We start from the raw sequence: 26,017 nt of genomic DNA on the forward strand, positions 1-26,017 counted from the left end.
GTAAATGTAGAAAGAATGAAAGAATTAGAAAATCACCATTTTGCAACTCCTATGAAATAAGTATCTAGGCAACTAAATAATAAAGGTAGTTAATAAATCAGGGTAAAGGTTTATGGTAACCTTTATAAGAGATGGATTAGGTGAAAAACACCTAAACCTACACAGTATTCTAAATATCACTAAAGAGGAAAAAACAGACATAATCTGCCTCTTGATGTGATACAATAAGAAAACTATGAAGAATTCTTGCTGGAAAAAAAACTGAACTTGTACTTAACCAAATCCCTAAATATAACTACTAGTTCACAAGAAAAAGCGATCTAGAGGAATATTTTAAACAATACCACAAGGATCAACCAAATCTAGAATGTGGGAAGTTTTAAAGGACAAATAACCCAGTTTCTTCAACATATAAATGGCATGGAAAAAAACGAACATACTTGCCCATGGGGGTAGAAATGTTACAGATTATAAAAATTCTAAGACATGTATCAACTCAATACATGTGTGGATTTTGTTGGATCATGAGATAACTGGGGAAAGCTAAACAAACATTCCCTAACAGTAGCTATTGTAAGGAATTATTGTTATTTTGTTAGGTGTAAGAATGGCATTGTGGAGTTTAGCTTTGATTACGATGGAGTAACTGGTATTCACTCTTCCACTTTAAATATCTATAAAAGTTGGACTGTTTGCAGACATTGCACAATAACCAAAAAAGGGCCACAATCTTTCAGAGAAAATAAGCACACAAGGTGAGCCCTATATTTGCCCCAAACCACCATAGCCTAAGGAAGAGAGCCCAGGCAACAAGAATCAGGCTAGTATAAAGGAAACAGAGATCAGAGTTAGGGGCCTCTAAGGCAGCTAAAATTTGAGTGGCAGGGTAGCACAGAAGAAGGCAGAAGTAAAGAAAGAGCATCAAAAATTAGCATAGAAATTCCACTCAGGTCCTTGGCCAACTCCCAACCTGCACATGTGCAAAGCGAGACTCTTGGATGTTTAGCAAAAAGCAACTTCTGGGAAGCCAAGAGCTAAAGAGAAAATTTCTGAAGCTATACAGTGCTCAGGAGATAGTGGAGTTATGGCTCAGCCTAAAAGGAGAGACACTGGCGAACACTATAGACATTTAGCTGAGACCCCAGAAGACTGCACCCTAGAAGTCAGGAGCTACACCATAGGAGTAAGAGCAAAAGTAAAAAAGAACCACCCTAGCAAAGCCTAAAATCAAGCCTCGACAGGAACAAAGTGATCTTCCTATCATTTAACTGCCTGCCAGAACAAACTCAACACAGTAACATAATCCAGGGTCTCTACAACATATCATCCTTAATATTCAGCATACAGTGAAAGACTGTTAGACAAATAAAAAGCAAGAAAAGTGACCAATAATCAAGAGATTACAGTCAATGGAAGTATACCTAGTGATGATTTCAGATATCAGAGTCAGCAGACAAGAACTTCAAAATAACAATGATCAATATACTAAGGAAAACACAAAGATGTATAGAGAGAATAAAAAGAATATTCCAAAAGATAATTAGAATTTCTGAAATATATACAAGCTACACATATATATTCTAACACTTAAAAATATCTGAAATTAAGAATTTACTGTATGGGTTTAACAGCTGGATGCAGAAAAAGACAGGATTTGTGACATCACGAATGTTTTTTTTTTAATCCTTATATATTAGGGAAAATATTAAGTATTTATGATTGAAATTATGTGATATCTTGAATTTTCTTTAAAATTCTTTATCAAAAAAAAGAAAACTTGGGGGAAAGGATAAAACAAAAACATCAAAATATTGATAACTATCAAAACTGTCAAACTGGGTGATGAGTACACTGGGGATTATTATGCTATTCCCTTTCCTCTAACATATGTTTTAAAATGTCTATAATTAAAAGTTCTTAATTATAATTAAAAGTTCTCTCTCATACACACATACTCTCTCTCTGTCTCTCACACACTCCAGCCCAGAAAACATCTTCAGGACATAAAAGTTGAGAGAATAATGCACTAATTCCAAATATGAGCTTAAAATCTTTATATAAGCAAAACAGAATTCTAAGTATTATGCTTACCTGTTAAATTTTCTAGTTATTTCATCATTTTGTTAGAGAAAGTACATATTCCAAAGCAGGTTAAAAAAAAAAAAAAGAGCTTCAGAAAACCCTCCGGAAAAATATTAATAAAGGAACCAGCAAGAATATTCCCCTGGGAGTTTTATCTACTCAATACAGGAAAAATTTCTGGCTCATTTTCTGGGGCATTTATTTTTATGTCATGGTATAACTGACAGGATGAACAGACAACTACGAATGGATATTTAGCAGTAAGGTGAAGTCATCAAACTGAAAGATTTTATGTGCAAAGCACAAGTGGCTTACCCATACATCTTGGGCAGGTGACAAACATAAATGTCAATGTTGTGCCTGATATTTGTTTTCATTCAGGGTGACTAAATGAAGTTCAGTGATATGGTTATCTGCTTCTGTCAATAAAAACTTAGAAAATAGCAAGTTTTTATAGTCAAAGGGAGTAAATAATTTAGTAGGCAAATAAATATTTTGGTTGCAAAGATATATAGAATGTTGTGATGAATAAGAAAGAGAAATACGGAAAACAACAGCACATAATAGTTTGTTCAATAAATGTTAGTGTGCCTGAACATCTAGAAGGTCACAAGATGAAATAATGTATCTGGAACACAAGGTTATGCAATTCAGCCTTTCCCATTCCCTGCCCTATTAGTCAGACTTTGAGTGTCCTTTAGCACAATCATAAATTAATGCTTTGTGAGAAGTTCTAGGTTGGCACCATTAAGAAATATTATTTTTAAGGCACTCACAATGTTCATAATCAAGAATACACACTTCAACAGACTTCTGTTAAATTAGAAATTTATTTTAATTTTCCATGAGTTCTGCTTGTATTCAGGAAACTTTTCTTGATAAAGTTCAGAAGTGATGGATTTATGACTTTATGGTCTTCAATAGGAAGTTTGGGGATGTATAGCTGAGGAAGTCATATTGTGGAAGTTTAAAATTTTGAGTTTAGTGGTTGATAAAATTAGTAAGTTTCTCATTTTTGTTTGTAAAATTAACCAGGTCCATAATGTCACAGCTGCCCCTTTATAATACACTGTTGAACAGTATGCAATAATCATTTCAATACATCATTTGAGTATGTAATAAATGCTCTTTTAATAACCACTGATTGAAGCCTATTACACTGCTTAGCATTAATAATCTTCAATATCTCTTTCTCTTCACAGTTACTCAAAAAACTAAAGCAAAAAATTCATTTATCTAAAATATGTTATGGAATAAATCAAGTGAAAATTTCATTCTTGACTTGGTTGAATTTCATTGTGATACATGAAATAAATTTACTGAGTGCCAACAATGTTTATAATGAAGACACAGGTAAGATTTAAGTGCCACAGTCTGCACAATCTAGTGACATTCTTTCGTTTACTTAATCTTTCATTCAACTGATAAATATTTATTGAGCACTGATCCTCTGCCAGCACTATTCTAAATACATGGGTCAAAAAAGATGACATCTTTACTCTCAGGAAGCTTACAGTTTAGTGAGGTGAGACAATAAATGAGAATAAAACAAAATAAAGCAAAGAAGGGGATACCAAGTAGTGGGCCAGCGGAAAGAGTAAGATTTTAGATAGCATGGCAAGCAAAGACCTCTCTAATGAAGTAATATTTGATAAGAGACCTGAAAGAAATGTGGGAGAGAGCATGTAGATATCTGGGAAAAGAGCATTTCCGGGCAAAGGAATGGAATACATGAAGGCCTTAAAGTGAAAATATACTGGGGGGGAGGCGGTTAATGAACAGGAAACAGATGTCAATATAAAAAGGAGGAAAGTACTAGAGACTAAGGTCAGAGAGGTAGCTAGAGACTAGATTATATGGAGCTTTGTAGGCCATAGTAAGGATGTTGGATTCATTCTGAAGAACATGGGAAGCCAATGGAAGTAGCTTAAATGGTAAAATTCCATTTACCTTTCTAAAATACTCTAGCTGCAATGGGGCAGTCAGTGCAGATGCAGGGAGACTGGTTAAAAGGCTACTGCAGTAAAGAGGCTATGCCTATTTGTAATTGTGCCTGAGAGTCACCCCCAGAGAACCTCTTTTGTTGCTCAGATGTGGTCTCTCTCTCTATGCCAACTCTGTAGGTAAACTCACTGCCCTCCCCCCTACATGGGACCTGACTCCTAGGGGTGTAGGTCTCTCTGGTAACATGGAACGTGACCCCCAGGGATGAGCCTGGACCTGGCATCATGGGATTGAGAAAGCCTTCTGGACCAAAAGGGGGAAGTGAAATGAACCAAAATAAAGTTTCAGTGATTGAGAAATGTCAAATGGAGTCGAGAGGGCATTCTGAAGGTTACTCTTATACATTATATAGATATCCCTTTTTAGTTTTTAGTTTATTAGAAGGGAATATCTGAAACTGCTGAAATGCAATCCAGTATCCTTGATTCTTGAAGACATGTGTATAACTACATAGCTTACATGGTGTGTTTGTGAAAACCTTATGGCTCACACTCCCTTTATCCAGTGTATGGACAGATGAGTAGAAAGATGGGGAAAAAAAGTAAATGAATAATGGGGGAGAGGAGGGGTACGGGATATTTTGGGTGTTCTTGTTTACTTTTATTTTATTCTTATTTTTACTTTCATTTTTTGGAGTAACGTAAATGTTCAAAAGTTGATTGTGGTGATGATACTGTGAAAAATTATTGTACTTTTTGTTTGATTGTATCGCATGTGAATATATTTCAATAAAATTTCATTTAAAAAAAAAGGCTACTGTAGTAATCTTGGCAAGAGATGATTGTGGTTTAGAACAAATGGGTAGGGGTGGAAGTAGTGGTAAGTGATAAAATTTGGCATACATTCTGAAGGTAGAATAACCAAGATCCTCTGATGGATTTGGCATGAAGTATGAGAGAAAAAGAGAAATAAAGCAGGATTTATTTAAGTTGTCGGTGAGAGCAACTGGATGAATGGAGCTGCAATTCTGAGATAGGTAAGACTGGTGAAAAGACAAAGTTAGTAAGTAGAAATCAAGAGTTCAGTTTTGCATATGTTAAGACTGAGATGCTATCTGTTCTGGTTTGCTAATGCTGCCAGAATGCAGAACACCAGAGATGGATTGGCTTTCATAAAAGGGGGTTTATTTGGTTACACAATTACAGTCTTAAGGCCATAAAGTATACATGATAACACATCAGCAATCAGGTACCCTCACTGGAGGATGGCCAATGGTGTCTGGAAAACCTCTGTTATTTGGGATGGCAGGTGGCTGGTGTCTGCTCCAAAGTTCTGGGTTCAAAATTGCTTTCTCCCAGAACATTCCTCTCGAGGCTGCAGTTCCTCAAAAATGTCACTCTCAGTTGTTCTTGGGGTGTTTGTCCTCTCCTAGCTTCTCCAGAGCAAAAGTCTGCTTTCAAAGGTCGTCTCCAAAATGTCTCTGTAAGCTGAAGCTCCTCTCTTAGTTCCAGTGCGTTCTTCAAAGTGTCCCTCTTGGCTGTAGCTCCTCTTCAAAATGTCACTCTCAGCTGCACTGAGTTCCTTCTGTTTGTCAGCTCATTTACATGGCTCCAGTGATTTAATTTAGACCCACCCTGAGTGGGTGGGGTAAAACCTCCATGGAAATTATCCAATCAGAGTCATCACCCACAGTTGGGTGGGGCACATCTCCATGGAAACACTCAAAGGATTCCAATCTAATCAGCACTAAAACGTCTGCCCCACAAGATTGCATCAAAGAATATGGCTTTTTCCGGGGGACATAATACATTCAAACTGGCACACTATCCAAATAGAAATGTCAAGAAAACAATTGGACATATAAATCTAGAGTTCAGAAGTGAGATTAGGGTGGGAGATTTAAAATTTGGGAGCCAAGAGCTTAAGGGGTCATATAAAATCAACTAGGGAGTGGATGTATATAAGAGGAAATGAGATCCAAGGACTGAATCCAAGAGCACTCCAACATTTAGATGTCAGGAAGATGAGGAGTATCTCAGCAAAAACAAAACAAAACAAAACAAACAAAAAACACAAACCAGTAAAAAGTTATAGATCCAGGGACTAAAGCCTAAATTACCTGGTCTAATCTCAGTAAATGATAAAAATAGAAATACAAAAAAGTTACTATAAAAAGTGCTGTGGGAGAGGTATGTTCAAAGCTAACAGGAAAAAGGCAATAAACTTTCTAGCAAAATCAGGACAGAGTTCACAGAGGGCATAACATTTGAGATGGGTTGTGAAAGTTGAGTAGGAACTAATAGGGCAAAGAAGGATAGCAGGGCTTTTTTATCTTGTTCCTGACACCATCTACTGATAATTAACCCCCTAACCAATTCCTCTGAGGCTAGCAATTCTTTTATGAGCTTCTCAAAGAAGAAGGAGGATGAAAAAAGACAACATTCCACAAGGGATTAGGAAGTAATGTAAGCTCTTCAAGGCCCCCACTAGCTTCAGACTACCGGAGTATACTCTTGGGCATCTACCTCTCTTGCCTTCACATTTATCAAAGATAATGAAATCTAGTTCACAGTCTACTGCTCCATCCAAATTCTGTCAGCCCTAGGCAATTTCAATGTCCATGAAGATAACCTACTTGACAACTTAGCATCATGGTTCCTTGAACCTTCTTTTTCTCCAGTGCTCTATAACTCCACCAAATTTCAGCCTCTTCTCATGGTCACATCTTGGACTTGTCTTTTCTTGAGATTTCTCTCTCTCTGAAATCCTAAACTCCAATGGCAGACTTCCACTGTGCTGGTTTGAATATATTATGTCCCCCAGAAAAAGCCATATTCTTTGATGCAGCCTTCTGGGGCAGACGTTTTGGTGCTGATTAGATTTGCATGGAAATGCGCCTCACCCAACTGTAGGTGATAGCTCTGATGAGACATTTCCATGGAGGCATGGCCCCACCCATTCAGGGTGGGCCTTGATCAGTGGAGCCATATAAATGGGCTGACAAACAGAAGGAACTCAGTGCAGCTGTGAGTGACATTTTGAAGAGGAGCCACAGCCAAGAGGGACTCTTTGAAGAATGCACAGGAGCTACAGATAAAACACAGTTTGAGGATAGCTGTTGAAAGCAGACTTTTGCTCCAGAGAAGCTAAGAGAGGAAAAACACTCCAAGAGCAACTAAGAGTGACATTTTTGAGGAACTGCAGCCTAGAGAGGAATGTCCTGGGAGAAAGCCATTTTGAAAACAGAACTTTGGAGCAGACACCAGCCACGTGCCTTCCCAGCTAATAGAGGTTTTCCAGACACCATTGGCCATCCTCCTAGTGAAGGTACCCGATTGCTGATGTTGTACCTTGGACACTTTATGGCCTTAAGACTGTAACTGTGTAACCAAATAAACCCCCTTTCATAAAAGCCAATCCATCTCTGGTGTTTTGCATTCCGGCAGCATTAGCAAACTAGAACATCCATCTTATCATAACCTTCTAGATCAGTGATGTCCAATGGAAATATAATATGTATATATATGTAATTTAAAATCTTCTAGTAGTCACAGAAAAAAAGTCTTTATACTTGATTTTTTATAATTCCTCTTTTTAAAATTAATTTTAATAATTTATCTGTTAATCCAATATATTAAAAACGTAATAGCTTCAACATGTAATAATTATAAAAATTATCAATGAGGTATTTTACCTTCTTTTTTTCATTCTAAGTCTTCAAAATCCAGTGTGTACCTTACACTTATAGGACATCACAATTCATATGCAAACTTGTCAACAGTTCAGTGAATGTAGTTATGGCAAAATAATAGAATTGTGTTTAAGGAAAAAATATTTTACACTGCCTCTGTTTTAAAATTTAAATTAAATATTAAACTAGAGACTCACTTCCTCAGTTGCACTAGCTTCATTTAAAAAATGCAATAGCTACATATGCCTAGTAGCTACTGAATTGGGCTGAGCAGTGCAGTTTTAGATGTTTATCTCGCTGACCTTCTTATGCTAAAGACACTTGTGTTTTAAACTTCATCTCGACCTCTAGTTTTTTTAAATTCCTCGTGTTTAAGAGCACTGCCCCCCCACCCCAATTCAGCCTAAACCATTTAAATATTTTCTTGCTGGTGGTTTCAATTCCCTTGCCACCTGTCTCTTCTATCTGCATTTGTCCTATAAGCTCCAAACACTGCTTTAATCCAATTCTCTGTTCTCCCATTCTACACACAGGTAGTTGAGCACCACTGTGAAAAAATCATTCAATCTTGTGTTACAGAATAACAAGTTCATGGTCTCCTATTTGTAGGGCTTTTAATCAATTATTTTGGTTGTCCTTCCTTGATCAGCTCCCTTTCTCACTCCTCCCAGCAGTTATCTTCTTTTGCCATTCATATCCAGGTCCCTATCCTCTCACCCTTTTATGGATTGAATTGTGTCCTCCAAAATGGTATGCTGACATTCTAATCCCCATAGCCTCAGAATGTGACCTTATTTGGAAATAAGGTCATTACAGATGGGATTATGCAAGTTAAAATTAGATCACACTCAAGTAGGGTGGGCCCTTAATCCAATGATTAAGAACTGGAAATCTGGACAAAGACAGAGGGAGGAGGGCCATGTGATGAGTGGGGCAGAAACTGAAACCTAAGGATTGCTGGCAAATCACAAGAGGTCAGGAAAGAGGCATGGGACAGATTCTTCTCTGAAGATGTAAGGGGGAGCATTGCTCTGCCAACACCTTGATTTCAGACTTCTGGGCCTTCAAAACTAAATCTCTATTGTTTTAAGCCTTCCATTTTGTGATACTTAGTTACAGCAGCCCTAGCAAACTAACCCCACAGCAGCCCTAGTTAGATACACCCTTACCTTTGTCCTGCTTCAAATAGAACATTAGACAAAAGGTATGAAATACCTTACTTCCATTCACAATTTTCTTGTGCAAAGCTAATAATCCCCTCCAATTACACTCATAGCTCTATCACTTCATATTCCTCACAAATCTTGCCGTATTGATCCAACAAGGGAGTGGCTAGCCATATCAATTATTGTCAACCTTATTCTCTTCGATACTGAATCTTAAACCTCAGCCTACAATAAAGTCTTATATTTAAACAAAACTCCCCCTTGAAGCTTATCAAGTACTGTGAAGGGTCTGAGATTTTACTCTGCTTGCAAGCTAACAATTTCAACTGCCACAACTGCATGGATGCAGGCAGAAGACATGAGACCCCTGGTTCAAAAACAAAGGGCTCTATTACTTAAAAGGATTCTATTACTCACAGGGTAGCAAGCAGCATGGTCATCACACATTTGGTTCAATTTCCCAAGCCCCAATTCCCACAGAGTGACACAAAGAGGGCCAGGCGACACCTGGCTAATCTACTTTCTGTCTCTATATTTCCCTGTTCTGGACATTTCATATGAAGGGAATCATGTATCATGTGGTCTTTTGTTACTAGCTTCTTTTCATTTAACAATGTTTTCAAGGTCCATCCATGTTGTAGACACGTATACAAATCCACTGTGTGGGTTTATCACATTTTGTTTATCCATTTTTCAGTTGCTGGACATTTGGAATGTTTCCACTTTTTGCCTATTATGTATAATGCTGCTATGAATATTCATATACAAGTTTTTGCGTGTACATATGTTTTCATTTCTCTTGGGTATATACCTAGGGGTGGAAGTGCTGGGCCATATGGTAACTCTGTGTTTAACTATTTGAGGAACTTGAGACTGTTTTCCAAAGCAGTTGCATCATTTTACATTCCCATCAGCAGGGTATGAAGGTTCTGATTTCCCTGGATCCTTGCCAACACTTTTTGTTATCTGACTTTTTGATTTTGCTATCCTAATGAGTGTGAAGTGGTAACTAATTATGCTTTTGATTTATATTTCCCTCACTACAAATGATATGGAGCATCTTTTCATGTGCTTTTGGCCATTTTATATCTTCCCTGAAGAACTTTTTTTGGATCCTTGGCCCCTTTTGAAGTTATTTGTCTTTTTATTATTGAGTTATAAAGTTATAAAGTTCTTTACATATTCTGGATACAAGTCCCTTTTCAGAGACATGATTTACAACTTTCTCCCATTTTGTGATTTATTTTTACACTTTCTTAATGATGTCCCTTGAAACACAAAAGTGTTTAAATGTGATGAAGTCCAATTTATTTTTTCTTTTGTTATTCATCTCTTGGTGTCATGTCTAAGAATCCTTTGCCAAATACAAGGTTATGAAGACATTGTCAAATTTTCTTCTAAGGGTTTTATAGTTTTGCTTTTACATTTTCATCTTTCATCTATTTGGAGTTAATTTTTGTATATGGTGTGAGGTAACAGTCCAAATTCATTCATTTGCATGCAGTTACACAGTTGTTCTCAGCACCACTTGTTGAAAAGACTATTCTTTCCTTACTGGATGGTCTTGGCACCCTTGTTGAAAACTAGTTCACCATAAATGTAAGGATTTATTTCTGGACTTTCAAGTCTACTGCATTGTCTACCCTTTGTGCCAGTATCACACCGTCTTGATTATTGTTGCTTTATAGTCAGTTTTGAAAACCAGGACGTGTGAATCCTCCTTTGTTCTTCTTTTTTCAAGACTGTTTTGGTTATTTGGGGTTCCTTGGAATTCCATATGAATTTTAGAATCAGCTTGTCAATTTCTACAAATAAGTCAGTTACGATTTGATGGAGATTGCATTGAATTTGCAGATCAGTTTGAAGAGCAGTGCCATCTTAACAATGTTAAGTCTTCCAATCTATGAATATGGGATACTTTTCCAATTTATTTCAGTCTTCTTTAGCTTCTTCCAACAATGTTTTGTAGTTGTTGGAGTATAAATTTTATGCTTTTTAAAAGTTTATTCTTAAGTATTCTTTTTGATGCTATTGTGAATGTAATTATTTTATATTCAGATTGTTCACTGTAAGTGTAGAGAAACAATTGTATATTGATCTTGCACCCTCAACCTTCCTGAACTTGACTATTAGTTCTAATAGCTTTTAAGTGGTTTTCTTAGGAATTTCTAGACACAAAATTGTATCATCTGAAATAGAGATAGTTTTACTTCTTCCTTTCTGATCTGGATGCCTTTAATACCTAAATTCCTTGGCTAGAACCTCTACTACAATGCTGAATAGAAGTGGTGAGAGCAGACAACCTCGTCTTACTCTTGATCTTAAGCGAAAAGCCTTTCACCATTAAATAAAATGGTAGCTGTGAGATTTTGTAGATGCTACTTATCAGGTTGCTTTTTTATTCTTGGTTTGTTGAATGTTTTTATCATGAAAAGGTGTTGAATTTTGTCAAATTCGTTTTCTGTGACTATTGAAATGATCACGTGATCATTGTTTTTTATTCTATTGCTATGATGCATTATGTTAATTGATTTTTGGATGTTGAACCAACCTTGTACTCCTGGGGTACATCCCACTTGTCATGGTGTATAATTCTTTTGGTGTATAATCCGAGTGGCTGAATTCAGTTTGTTGAGGATCTCTGCATCCATATCCATAACAGATAAAGGTCTGTTGTTTTCTTTTATTGTGATATCTTTTTCTGGTTTTGGTATCAGGAAAATAACGGTCTCATAGAATGAATTGTTATGCATTCCCTCCTCCCCTGTTTCTTAGAAGAGTTTGTGAAGAATTGGTATTAATTCTTCTTTAAATTGTAGAATTCAGTAGTGAATCCATCGTGGCCTAGGCTTTTCTCTGTGGGTAGTTTTTTTGTTTTTGTTTTTTGTTTTTTTACTATAATTTCAAACTCTTCATTTGTTATAGGTCTATTCAAATTTTCTACTTTTTCTTGAGTCAGGTTTAGTAGTTGGTGTCTTTCTACGAATTTTCTATTCATCTAAATGATCTAATTTGTTAGCATACAATTGTTCATAGTATTCTTTTATAATCCTTTTTATTTTTGTATGGTCAGTAGTAATGTCTCTTCTTTCATTTACAAGTTGAGTAATTTGAGTCTTCTCTGGTTTCTTGTTTTTTTCTCCCTTGATCAATCAAGCTAAAGGTTTGGCAATTTTGTTGATCTTTTTAAGAATCTGCTTTTGCCATCACTGATTTTCTCTGTGTTTTTTCTATTCTCCATTTTATTACTTTCTGCTTTAATCTTTATTATTTTCTTCCTTCTGCTTCCTTTACGTCTAATTTGCATTTCTTTTTCCAGTGCCTTAAGGTGGAAAGTTAAGGCATTGATTTGATATCTTTCTTCTGTCTTAATATAGGCATTTACAGCTATAAATTTCCCTCTATTTACTGCTTTAGATGCATCCAATAAGTTTTGATTATTTTTTTAATAATTCAATTTTATTGAGATATATTCACATACCATACAGTCATACAAAGTGTACAACTGTTCACAGTACCACCATATAGCTGTGCGTCCATCACCAAAATTAATTTTTGAACATTTTCATTACCACACACACAAAAGTAATAAGAATAAAAATTAAAGTGAAAAAGAACAATTGAAGTAAAAAAGAACACTGGGTGCTTTTTTTTTTTTTGCCCCTGTTTTTCTACTCATCCATCCATACACTGGATAAAGGGGAGTGTGATCCACATGGCTTTCCCAATCACATTTGATTATATTTTATCTTCATTTTCATTCACCTCAGAGTATTTTCTGCTTTCCCTTTCTTTTTTGATGCATTGGTTGTTTAGGAGTGTGTTGTTTAATTCCCACACATTTGTGACTTTCTCAAAATTTTACATGCTATTGATTTCTAATTTTATTCCACTGTTGCTGAAGAACAAACTTTGTATTATTTCTCTTCTTTTACATTTATCTAGGTTTATTCTGTGGACGAGCATATGGTCTAGCCTGGAGAATATTCCGTATGCACTTAAGAAGAATATATTATCTGTTGTTGGGTGGAGTTTTCTAAAGATATGTTAAGTCTAGTTGGTTTATAATTTTGTTGCAGTCTTCTATTTCTTTGTTGCTCTTGTGTCTGTTCTATCCATTATTGAAAGTAAGTACTGAAGTCTCCAAGTACTATTTTGAATTATCTATTTCTCCCTTCCTTTCTGTCAGTTTTTGCTTTATGTTTTTTGGTACTGTTATTAGGTGCATATATGTTTATTACTGTTATCTCTTCCTGACAGTTCGACCCATTATCATTACAAAGTGTCACCCTTAATCTATAATAACATTTTTTTGATTAAAAGTCTATTTGTCTGACATTAGTATAGCCACTCCAGTTTTCTTGTGGTTGATGTTTAATATCTTTTTCCATTTTTTTACTTCCAATCTATTTGTATCTCCAAATCTCAAGTATGTCTCCTGTTGACAACATATCGTTGGATCATGTTTTTTTAATCCAATCTGACAATTGCTGTCTTTTTATTGGATTATTGAATCCATTCACATAATGTTATTATTGATATAATTGGACTTAATCTGACATCCTACTTTCTATTGTCTAAATGTCTCATGTCTTTTTTGTTCTTCTATTCTTCCCTCACTGGTTTCTTTTGAATACTTTCTACAATAGCCATTTAATTTATTTAATGACTTTTTCACTATATTTTTTGAATTATATTTTTAGTGACTGCTCTTGGGTTTACCATTTACATCTTAACTTATGCAAATCAGCTTACAATTTATACTAGTTTAATTCCAGTAATATATACAGAATGTTAATCTGTGTAGCTCCATTCCCATTTTTCCCTTTATGTGGTATTACATGTTAGACATACTCCATCTATTAACATTACAAACCCAGCATACATTGTTATAATTATTACTTTACCATCTTTAGTCATTCTTTTAGCCGAACACCAGTTTGTGCCTACCCATCACCTTTGTGCTATTACTGGAAATTACATTACACTTAGTACATTTCCACATGTTTTAAGTCCAATAATGCATTATATACACATTATTTTTACAATTGCATTTTAAAACATTTAAAGGAAAAAAAAAGAATTATACATTTCTAGTGTCTTTTTATTATTACACAATTACCTTTATCAGTGTTCTTTTTTTGCATACAGATTCAAATTACCATGTGGGGTCATTTGCTTTCAGTCTGAAAAACTTCCTGTAACATTTCTTGTGAGGTGTATTTACCAGCAACACGTTCTCTCAATTTTTGTTTACCTGGGAAAGTCTTTACTTCCTCTTCATTTCTAAAAAAATAGTTTTGCTGGATATAGGATTTAGGGTTGAGTCCATACCCAGGGGATTGTTATCTTTTCTGTACTTTAGATCTGATGTGCCCCAAGTTTGTTTCCTTGATCATCATAAACATTAAGATGACAAGGTCACTTTTCTTTCAAGATTCCCATTGCTTCTTTATCATCAGTGTCCTTTTAGCTCAAGGATTTGGGAGATATTTTGCTTTTCTATAGAATACAATTTCTAAAAAGGTGTCTAGAAAGTGCAAGTTGTCCATTTGCTTTTGTGTATATTTGTGATCCAAATTAACAGTTTCATTGTTAACATCTGCAGGGCATGCCAGGCCACAGGACATTCCCCTAATGTCATGATTGCTAGTTCTCTCTTTCTATATGTTCTCTACCATGCTTCTATTTTCTAGTTCATGGATTTCCATACAACCATGCCCTTCAGAAGTTATCCCTGATATCATCCAAGAGACAACCTCATTGCCAACTGTACTACTGTTTTACCTATAGTTCTACAGTTTCAGTTCCTGTGCTCAACGTAATGTTTATCTCTATGTCTGACGTTTCTACTTTAACATGAGCTCATGGAGTGAAAAAATGTCTTAATAGAGTCAGCCTCCCCAGGACATATGACTAACATAAAAATATCATAAATATTAAAAGTCTACTATGGAGATAATTATGTAAAGGCACTTTGCACAGTTCCTGCCTCCTAACCAGGGAACAACAAATGTCGGCTATTCCTGATGAGGATGAGGATTAAAGTGCTGACCACATGAGAGTAACCCACAATAAGTGCTAATACCTGGTCATCCCTGGCTAACAGATGCTTCCTGAGGTTGTCCTGAGCATGGCCTGGCCCCAAGAAGCTCCGGGTGTGAGACTACCCCCCATTTCACCCCCACAAGCAGGCAGCACACCAGGAGAAAGAGGTCCAGACAACGCAGGAAAAAAGCACATGGAGGGATGCCAGAAAGAAACAACATGCGCACTGCTCAACTTCACACAGTAATAACTGGATCTAGCTGTGCAAGAAAGGATTACATTTCTTAGCCTCTCTTGCAGCGGTAAGTAACCTGTGACCAAGTTCTTGCCAAGATGTGAGAAGTGACATGACTTCACCTCATCTGCTTAAAAGGCTTAGACTTCCACAGCTCCTCCCTTCAGACTGGCTAGATTGAAGACTACTGGAATGATCCTGGAAGCTATGTTTTGAAAATAGCAGCGTCAATGTGAGCCCACATGGAAGATCACACGGAGGAGAGCACTGCACAGTTATGTGAGTGAGAAATATGTTTATCTTCTCTGATAAACATTTTGGCGTCTCTTTGTTATAACTATCATTACTCTAAGGCCTGATACACAAGATAAAGATAGGCAGATGAAATGGGAGACTTACTGTATTGTGCTAATAAAAAGTTAAGCGTAAAGTTACTCATATGAAAAACAGCATTAGTAGGAATCAAGTGTCAAATAAATAAAGAAATTTAAAAAATATTTTAAAATATTGTTCTTAAAGAGAATATATTGACATGTTATTCGAGGCAAGAAAAAACAATACAAAGAGGACAAGGAAAAAGAACTTTCTGTCTGTGGTGACTGTAGGTCACATGCAGCTATAAAGCATCAACTGGGATGACTGTCACTCTACAAATAACTCCCTATCCTAAGAAAAGATAGCCCAAGGATAAAGGGAAAGGTGATGGACAATATACCACAAACCAGCTTATTTTAAGTCACAAACCAACACCAGGCAGATCAAAGACAAAATGGGCAGATTCTGTACTTAAAACACACCAGGCCCATATGGAAATAAACACCTAACGGAATGGACTGAAGGTCATAGAAAGTAATGAGACAAATGACAGAGAAAAAATAACAATAAAAAAATACTTTCTTTCATTTTCCTTGCTAAGGAGCTACTTCAGGGTCCCTGGGTTCTCACAACGGAATGGCCACTGGCATACAGACTTAAATGAATGTATTATAATTTCCTATCACCATATTTATCTATCTCAGAGCCAGTACAAAAACATCTACTACTAAAAGCAGAACCCCATTTTTTTTTTTTCAGTGGTGAGTATAAGGTAGTGGTTAAGATCCCCAAGCTTGGAGTGAGATAAGGCATGGGCTCAGATGTTGACTATACCACTTACTAGGTACAGTGGTTAACCCCAATGGAATTCAAGTCTTCTTACTAGTAAAAGGAGTATTCCACCTCTTTTGACATTGTTCAATAAAGCTGCAATGATTTAATTTAAAAGTCTATTATTCCCTTCTTGACATACAATGTTATACAAAGTAATGGACATAAAATGTTATACAAAGCCAAATGGTTCCATTTCTTTGAAATAAATTGTCTCATCCAACGTTAAATGCTGATTATAAATTTCATTCCATCACCATCAGACTTACATAAAATAAATATATTATGAAACCAATTAAAGATAAAATTAATAAATGATAATACTGCCTTTAAAAAGGTCTAGCAATTATCCTGAAGATGGTTAGACACCAAAAAAACATAAGATTACCAGGGTAAGTTTCAACACACAAAAAATCCATGATGCTACAACTGGCCAGCCATAAGAAGAAGATTCCACTTTAAAAGTGATTCCATACTTTCAAATATATTTTTAATTAATAAAAAATTCTTATCTTACAGATTTAAACCAAAACAAAATCCAAAAAGTAAAGAAACTAGATAAACCTAAATTATAAAAAGAAACTTTTCTTTGTATTTAGTTACAAAAAAATAAATATAAAGACATATATATCAATCTAGATTTGAAAGTTTTACTTGGCTCCACTTATCACTGTTACAAAAAAAAAAAAAAAATTGGGGGGGGGCCTGACCTCGAAAAGTCAGCTTTCCTGGTAACAAATTCTCCTGCTTATTTCTGATGTTGTGCTAAAGCTAAGTGTGAGAGAGGAAAAGAAAAAATAAAAGCTACTGAAGGCAAAACCTCCGAATTACAAGAATCATCATCAAGGGGAACTGTGAACACGTGTTGAGGAATACAGTTACATGTTATATTTAAGCAAAGTTCAGAAAATGCATTAGGGTGAGAATGTTTTCTCTAAGTGGCTCTTTCTCACACAACAGTGGCCCACACAAGCAGTGGTCTGGAAGTGTTGCTGCACTTGGTAACCTCAATCAGAACCTGGTATTAGGAAGACCCCAACACCCAGCAGCAGATTCAGAAGAGGTATTTTTTTTTTTTTTTGGAGACATTTAATCCCAACTGTCAACATCTAATTGAAATAGATGAAATATCTTTGCTGAGGAAACATAAAGATGGTATAGGGATTTTCCTAGGTGAACTAAAGAAAAATAAAAATTACTTGTTGAATAACACATGACAGGACTGAAGGACAGCATCAAGTGACAGCTGCTCAAAAGACAAAGGCTGTGAACAGCTATTTTAGGTTTACCATAGCGGGCTCAATAGCTGTTTAAAGAATGCAGTAAAGTACTTACCAAATATTTCCCCTCCACTAGCATATTCTGTCACCAGATAAATCATCCGTTCTGTCTCCATAACCTGGTGCAAAGGCAGGAAAATGACAGACAGTGACACAAATGACAGGCTGATACAGGAAGAGAAACTAATGACTCCTCCTTTGTCATTTGAAATATTAATAACCATTACCACTTAAAGGAAATTTAAAATATTTGAGGGGAGAACAGATATAAATGTTATTAAAAAGAAAGGGGAAAAACAGGCATTCCTTCAAATTCTTAAAGCTAGGGAACATTTACTGCATGAGACAGTTCTTTTGTTCTTTCCTGAGGTGTCTGCAATCTCTTCAGCTCTAAAAACTAAGAAGCAATGAAGTTGCCAAGAAACAAAATTTAAAATTCACATTCAACACCAATTACTTGAATCTCAAAGATGCCCCCCCCACTCCTGCCAAAAAAAAAAAAAAAACGAGAAAGAAAGCCTTAGGGCAAATAACGGGAATCACTTAAGAAACACACAGAAATCATATATGGCTATTTTTTTTAATGGAACAACTTTCCTGTCCACTGTCCCTTTATTAAAAAATGGCAACAATAATTTAAATTACCCAACCTTTCAAGTAACATAAACTATTCATTTGTATTTTGATTTGGTCGCTATTTTATCACTTTGTTTTTTCCTCTAAGTTTGTTGTCAGTCCTTTCTTCTTTAGCTTTTTCTTTAAATATTTTTTAATAGTAACATATGCTTATTGTGAACACTTTAAACACCTGAGTACATAAAGAAAAGTCCACAAGTTTCCCTCTTCCCACTCCCTCCATCTCACTCCCAGAGGCAATAGTATTAATAGTTTCTTGTACATCCTTCTAGAGCAGAGTTGTCCAAGAGAAATGCCTTGTGAGCCACATATGTAATTCAAAATTTTCTAATAGTCTTATTTAAAAAGTAGACAGAAAAGGTGGAATTAATTCTAATAATATATTTTATTTAACCCAAAATAGCCAAATATTATCATTTTAACAATTTAAAAAAACCTGTATACTGCTTCAGTTTTTTAATTAAAATTAAATTAAAAGTTCACTTTCTCAGTTATTCTAGCCACATTTCAGGTACTCAATAGCCACATGTACTCATAGCTACCACACTGACAGTGCACTTCTAGCCTTTGACTATACTTTATAGTTACATGTATTTATTTCCCAGTTACTTTTTCTTGGATATCTTTCCATATTAATACTATTTAATAGTATTATGCATTCTAAAATAGACCTATCTCTTCTATGTAGTACCTTCATAGTACTCTATTGTATCAGGGCACATTAATTTTCCAAGCCAATAAATGTGTTGTTATTTTTCTTGTTTTTGAATTTTAAAAGTTCTCTGTCGCTGGTGATGTCAGCCCTTTGGTCTGTCATACGTATTATTTCTAGTCTCTCTATATGTTGCTTTATACCACCTACACAGGTGTTTGGAAAAAATAAAATAATAAATATCATATGGTATATCTCCTTTGTACCTTCAAGCCTTTTATTGACGACAAATGTTCTTTTACTATTAAACTTTTCAGGAGTTCAAAAACTGTTGTTTCCTATACAGTTACCTCTATTTATTCACTCTATAAACCTGAGAAGACTAAAGCTTCAGCATATGACCTGAAAACTATCTGACATGAACACAATTTGACGGCCCTTAACCTTGGCATCTCAGGCTCTCCCATTATCAATACCAGCTACCAAAGAATAAAATTAAAGCTTTAAAGAGGGTATTGTTCAAAGTCAGGGCTGGAAGAATGGAAATTCTTATTTCCAAAGGAAATAGTCTAATGAAATCTTGGGTGAGATAGGTAAACTTGTTGAATTCAGTTATAAGGTTAATACATACAAGCTAACCTCCTGAAAAAAGGTCAGTCTAAGTCCTACATTTATTTAAATTTTTTTTTTTTTAAATGTAAGGTCAAGAAGTTTTACTCAGTCTATCAGGATAGTAAGGAAGCCAAGGTTAGACACCTGTGAGTTTGCAGATAGGTCTTTAGGCAACCTCAGGATGCTTTCAGAGGTTTGCTTCTGGGGCAGAATGTGGGTGTGGTTCAATACAATTTGGTCTGATAAATTTTAACAGGTCTGTTCTCACTGACCTAATTCATTTCACGCATGTGAGCAGTTGATGCCAGAGAAGGGCGCTACAGCTGTAGCCTTAACCATATGTACTAATGTCACAACATGCCTTCATTTCTATAAAATAGATGAAAGCTTGCTTTATTGTGCCTTGGATGTGCTTCCTCCACTCTTACACACTGTCCTGTGTCTGGGCCAGTTAAATCATTTATTGCAGACTAACAGCAGCAAATGAACCGAGTGGGTGGCCACTTCCTTCAGAACTAGGTGATGCCTGCTCTGACAGCAAGCAGTGAAAAGGACTGGCCCCGTACAGAGGGAGAGCCCATGGCTGCCAACACACTGCAATCTGAGAAGCACTCCAAATCCCCATCTCTCCCAAAATACGTCTTTCACCAGCCTGCTGCTAAGGCAAGGTCCTCCCTTCCTATCTGGCTTGAAATTCCAGCCATCAGGTTTACTGCTTTTGCATTAAAGCTGGGGAATCATTTTGATGATGGCATAAAGTACACATGTTGCTTGGGACGGTAAAAAAACTAGAATAGAAATCTCTCCCACTATATATAATCTGACTCTTGCTTATCAAAATAATGAAATACTACCTCAAAAAACTAAGTCCAGGATCCTACCAGAATTAGAAAGAGGTAGGTTTGATTGATGCAAGAAGCCATAATTAAAATATCCTTTGCCATAAAAATTCATAGCATGATCACAGAAATTCATATTTAAATAACGTTATATTCATCTCTAGATTTTCACCTCGCAAAATTGTCTGTTTCTTTTGGGTTTCCCAACCTGTTTTAGGATTCTGACCCAAATAAAGTAACAAAGTTCTCATCATCTTCTGAATAATTTTTTTTTTTTTTTTTTTTTTTTTTTTTTGTAATTCTCACTAACAATGGAGTACAAGTTTTAATGAACAAATGTAAAAAGGCCTACCTGGATAAGGCAGATCTTACTAGTAAGTAGCCATGGGAAACATGAGAATACTAAGAACTGGGTGGGGGCGGGGAGGGAAGAAGGATGGGGAAAATAGTTAATATGAACATATGAACATACAGACAAAAAAACACAGATATTCACCCACCCATCTATTTTTCAAAGGTAGCTACAGATACAACTGATCATTTGGGGCTCTTTATAGCTATACAATATTGGTAATCCTACCTGGTAGAGCCTGATAATATGGGGGTGGCAAAGCATCTTCATAATTTGAACTTCCCGGAAAATCTTCTTCAGGTTTTCTTCATCCAGCTGGGTTTTATCTATGATCTTGATAGCAACCTGACAATAGAAAAAACAAATTTACTCTGATGCATTATTAAAAGCTGTTTATTCAGGAAAATTAAATCCACTTTAAAGCATTATATTCCACAAAATACAAGCTGCCAGTATTTTGTTTACAGACTACCAATGAGGAAAATGAATTTGCTCTTTTAAAAAGACAGAAATGGATTCCTAGCAAGTTGGTCTCAAAGGAACAGACTCCAAAAGCTAATGGGTCTTCTGCCATTTCTTAAATCACTCTTGCATAAAATTCCATGACAAAACATTTAACTACTTCATAGATGTGGTTACAGCCTGGGTCAGAACATCCTTCAGTATAGAAACCAGTATATAGGGCCTGTCATTAAGACAAGAATCTTATATCATAAAAACAAGATGCTTTAGTAAGAGTCTGCCAGAAATTTCACAGGGCTTTTTCATATCTCACTAGATGCCTGAATAACTCAATAACATTAGCAGAAATCATGACGGTGGTGATGGCATGGTGGCAGCAAAAGCAGCACCATATACTGAATGTTTACAAGATACCAGGCATAATTCTTAGTACTCTACAAGTACTGGCTCATTTAAATCTTAAAACAACCCCATATTATTATTAGCCTTGTTTTACAAATAAGGAAACTGAAGTACCCAAAGACTAATTCACCCAAGATTAAATAATTTATAGGTATACCATATGCGGCAGATCCAGAATTGAAGCCCAGGTAGTCTGGCTCTAAAGCCAATTTCTTAACGATATGCTACAAAAATGTAAAGATCTTTCTATATAGATCTTTACTGCTTCAGCATAAAACATATCTTTCTATTTTGTCTACTCCATTGGTATTAGATACCCAGCAGTACGTTCATTTTAAAGCAGAAAGAAAGTCGAGGGACTTTTTAAAATCTACTAAATCTAATCCTTTCTAGCTTTTAGTGCATTGGAATAGCTAAAAAGAAATACCTGAAAGTGTTGAACTGCAACCCAGTAACCTTGATTCTTGAAGATGACTGTATAACTACGTAGCTTACATGGTGTGACTGTGTGATTGTGAAAACCTTGAGGCTCACACTCCCTCTATCCATAGACAGATGATTAGAAAAATGAGGACAAAATTATTAATTAATTATTAATAAAATCTTACATGTGAATGGCACACTGTCACTTACAGAGTGGTTTCATATAAATAACAAACTTAGAAACTTCCCAACATATACCCATAGTGGAGCATCCTGACCGGTATGCTAGAAATGGGCACAGGTGTGTCCAAGGCCATGGGTAGGTGGGACTCAACCACCTCCAGCCTCCAGCAACCTCATTTGTTTACCCCAGGGAAAATATCATTTTCCATGTGGCCATGATGTGCAAAAGTTGGGGAAGTACTGCTTGGATTTGTTGATCTTAACAACAGGGGGAATCAACTGTCCAAGGGCTGGGCCTGAAATCCCACACCTTTACCTACTCCCTACTAACTGGTGGCATGTACAAAGTAATTTAAGGGAGACAGAGCAGGGATGGGACCTTCAAGGCAATGGACCTTTTTTTTTTTTTTCCACTTTTTTTCATCCTCAAGGGCATACTGGGCCACACTGTAATTAGGGGTGTCATACAACAGGGCCTCCCTGATCCACAGGGGACAGCCCCAGAATATCATTTGCATTCCAAGGCATTAGGACCATCATAAAGGTAAAGAGAAAACCAAATCTAATAATCTATGAGAACAAAGTTGGCTTAGATCTTACAACATATACCTTACACTTAATAAATATTTGTTAATTTAATAAAGATAAAAGTATAATACAGATGCAATTTTACATTTTCTAACAAGTATATGTAACTTCACATAAAGGGAGTATGGTCAAAGAGTTATTCCTGTATTATGAAATATTTTCTTATCTTTCCAGGGAAAATTGCATTAATTAGAATTTGTTCGTAGGAGGTGGATACAGGGATACTTCAAATAAAATACTAGAGTGAGATTTAAGATTTCATGAGAAATCTCTGCCTAGCAGCTGAATACAGTGGTCAAAATCAAGGAGTCTGGAGTCAAGCTGCTGGGTTCAAAATCTTGGACCTTCCCCTTAATGTGTAACCTTGAGCAAGTTATTTAAGTTTTCTGTGTCTCCTTACTTATAAAATGACAGCAACAATAGGCACTACTTCAAAAGGTTATTGGGGATTAACTAAATTAATGCATGCAATTTCTGCTTAGTATATGCCTGGCACATGGTAAATACACAATGTACACTAATTACTGATACTTTTGTTGCTACTATTTTGGTTTTTCTGGAATTAAGCCTTAAATTTTAGGCATTCCTTAGCAAAGATTAGATTTGCTTCACTAAGCAACATAATCCTGGATCTGAAACATATCGATTCCTTACTCAAGGGGCAAGGTGAGGGGCCAAGAAGTAAAACAGCTTATAATTTGTGGGCAGCATTCAGAACCAACCGTCTGCTGCCAGCTGATGTGGGAAGAAGAGGAAAGGAAGAAAGCTGGAAAAAAATGCATACCATTCAGGAGAGCCACACAGAGCCACAGGATGGAACCCACAGCAAGACATGACCCAGAGGGTCAGGCCAGAGAGAAAGTGGTCTACTTGTTCACAGCAGGCCAGGCTCCTCTGCCATCTCTACCAAGTAGATAACATTAGAGAGAAGGAACCCTGTGCTACTTGGCAACGGCACAACTCCCAGAGAGAATCATTTAAAGGCAAAGGCAACTTCCTAGATGAGCTCTCAGCTACTACCTTAGCTGCAAACTGGAAAGCGGGGATTTTCTAAAAAGCTGAAATATGTCAATGAAACAGAGAATCTACCAAGTTTGAGGGCAGGTGGTTGGCAAGCAGACAGGACTATTTTCAGGATACCTGAACAAAGGAATGAATATGAAATTTCACAGCTAGATTACTGCAGGCTGTATAATAATGGTTTTAGCTTAAAGTACACACTAGTTTCTTGAGAAATTAAATGTGTTTAGAGCAAAAGGGAAATAGGTGGGTAAAAAAATGGCAAGCCCTCAAAGAATCTGTTTAGATTAGGGCTGGGAAACTTGTACCTAAATATGAAGATTATAACAAATAAAGAAGGAAACTTCCAACACAATACCAAAAGACCATATTTTTCCTAAGTTTGCCTGCTCTACAGAAAATACTTTTATCCTGCAGAAAGCATTTTGTGAATTGATATTCTAATATTAATTAAACAGGGCTTTGAAATTCTATCAAATATGTTGCTAAATAGATACAGATTGCAGAAGTCCTCAAGAATTTTCCCACTCCAGATATTTTCCATTCAACAAACTCTTCTATCTTTTTCTATTGGCATGTGTTAAGGAAAAAAAGAAAGGAGGCAAAAAACCCTGACTTCAGATTGTGCCAAATTTAAAGTAATAGTTCTTTATTATTCATTCTAGAAAGGGAAAAACAGCCATTTCCCCCTTTTAATTCTCACTTTAATTCTCACAGTTCTTTTAACTCTTACTTCATTTTAGCACACACAATAATGTTTGTAGGGAATGAAGTTGAAAAAAAAATAATGATTTCTTCAGAACCGGTAATAATTCATTTGCATATCCCAACACCACATTCACAGTCAAGATGAAGTGACAGAATAAAAGCCAATGAACCAATGAAGGATTTAATATTAAAATCAAAACAAACTGCCCTTCCTCCTTACCCTTTCCCCCCAGAAATAAATCCCCAAAGCAGGTCTCTTCATTTAGTGATATGCTAAGACAAATGGAAACAGTTAATGAAAGGAACTATTTACGAGGAACATGCAAAGACTGCAACTGCTAAAATTCCTCCAGAAAGGGAAAGACCATTCCCTTAAAATGGTATGCAGATGCATGTACAATAATTTCATACAATAAAATAAACAGATTAAGAAAAAGAAAACATATCTTAGGGTAGTTTTCTCAAAATTTGGTCCAGGGACCCCAGAGGCCCTGGCACTTTGGCAGAAAACCTACAAAGTGATAGTTTGGAGATAAATTTATTTTTTCAAAATTCTTTTAAGGAAGAAAGAGCTACTTCTCCTTGAAATGTCCTAAAGGTTAGGTAGACATTAAACTTTTGCCACTCTGAGTTATTTTCAAGAGGGTTCTGTTTTATATTAACTTCTATAGGTGAAATTGTCATTCTCTATCCCTATGACAAAGCTTATTGACTCTAGATTATTCTGAGCTCAGATCCAGAATTATTTTATGACTAGGTATGAGTTGTCCAATACAGTAGTACCAGCCACATGTGACTACTGAGCTCCTGAAATGTGGCTAGTCCAAATTGAGATGAGCTATAAATGTAAAATACATACCAGACTGCAAAGACTTATATTTTAAAAAAAGAAATGTAAAACATCTCATTGATGAACTGTTTACACTGATTACATGTTGAAATGATATTTGGGATATATCTGGTAAAATAAAATGTATTATTAAAACCAATTTCGCCTGTTTCTTTGCAGTTTTTGTAAATATGGGCACTAGAAAATCTAAAATCTCCTATGTGGCCCACATCCTATTGCTTAGCACTTGTCTTGACGTTGCCAGTAAGCTGCATAACAACCACCCCCCCCAAAACACACACACTTACAGCAGGTATTGCAGAGAAATGATTCAGAAACAGTTGACTCGATATCAAGAATGCCAATTACCTATCTCACAGATAGTTGGCCCAGGTTACAAGGCATTCAATGCTCAACCATTGCCTTGGGAGAGAATCTCAAGTAAGGTCTCAAAACATGCATTCCAAGGACTCAATTTAATTACATTAAAAAATATTTATTGAGCAACTGATTAGTTTAAGGTACCACCCATGAGCAGCTCACTAGCAGCCCTTCTCAACAGGAGTTCTGGAGAGAATTAAGTCATAAAGCCCTAAGATAGCAGTTCTCAGACTTTTTGGTCTCAGGACCCCTTCTCTTAGCAGTTACTAAGAACCCCCAAAGAAGTTTTGTTTATATAGGTTATATCTATCAGTATTTACTTAAAAATTAAATTACAA

At 35.9% G+C, this 26,017-nt stretch overlaps 1 protein-coding gene across 8 annotated transcripts in view; it reads right to left on the minus strand.

Annotated features, from left to right (window-relative positions):
• The window catches only part of SIK3 (SIK family kinase 3), a 306,246-nt gene that overhangs the window by 107,390 nt on the left and 172,839 nt on the right, over nt 1–26,017 (minus strand). For all 8 annotated transcript variants that reach the window (XM_037841544.1, XM_037841541.1, XM_037841547.1 and 5 more), the window contains exons 2-3: nt 20,912–21,028; nt 17,648–17,711 (exon numbers count right to left, since the gene is read on the minus strand). In XM_037841544.1, the coding sequence (XP_037697472.1) occupies nt 17,648–17,711; nt 20,912–21,028 (181 nt within the window). The remainder of the gene's footprint in view (nt 1–17,647; nt 17,712–20,911; nt 21,029–26,017) is intronic.

Source organism: Choloepus didactylus, chromosome 6 (genome assembly GCF_015220235.1).
Source record: "Choloepus didactylus isolate mChoDid1 chromosome 6, mChoDid1.pri, whole genome shotgun sequence".
NCBI lineage: Eukaryota > Metazoa > Chordata > Mammalia > Pilosa > Megalonychidae > Choloepus > Choloepus didactylus.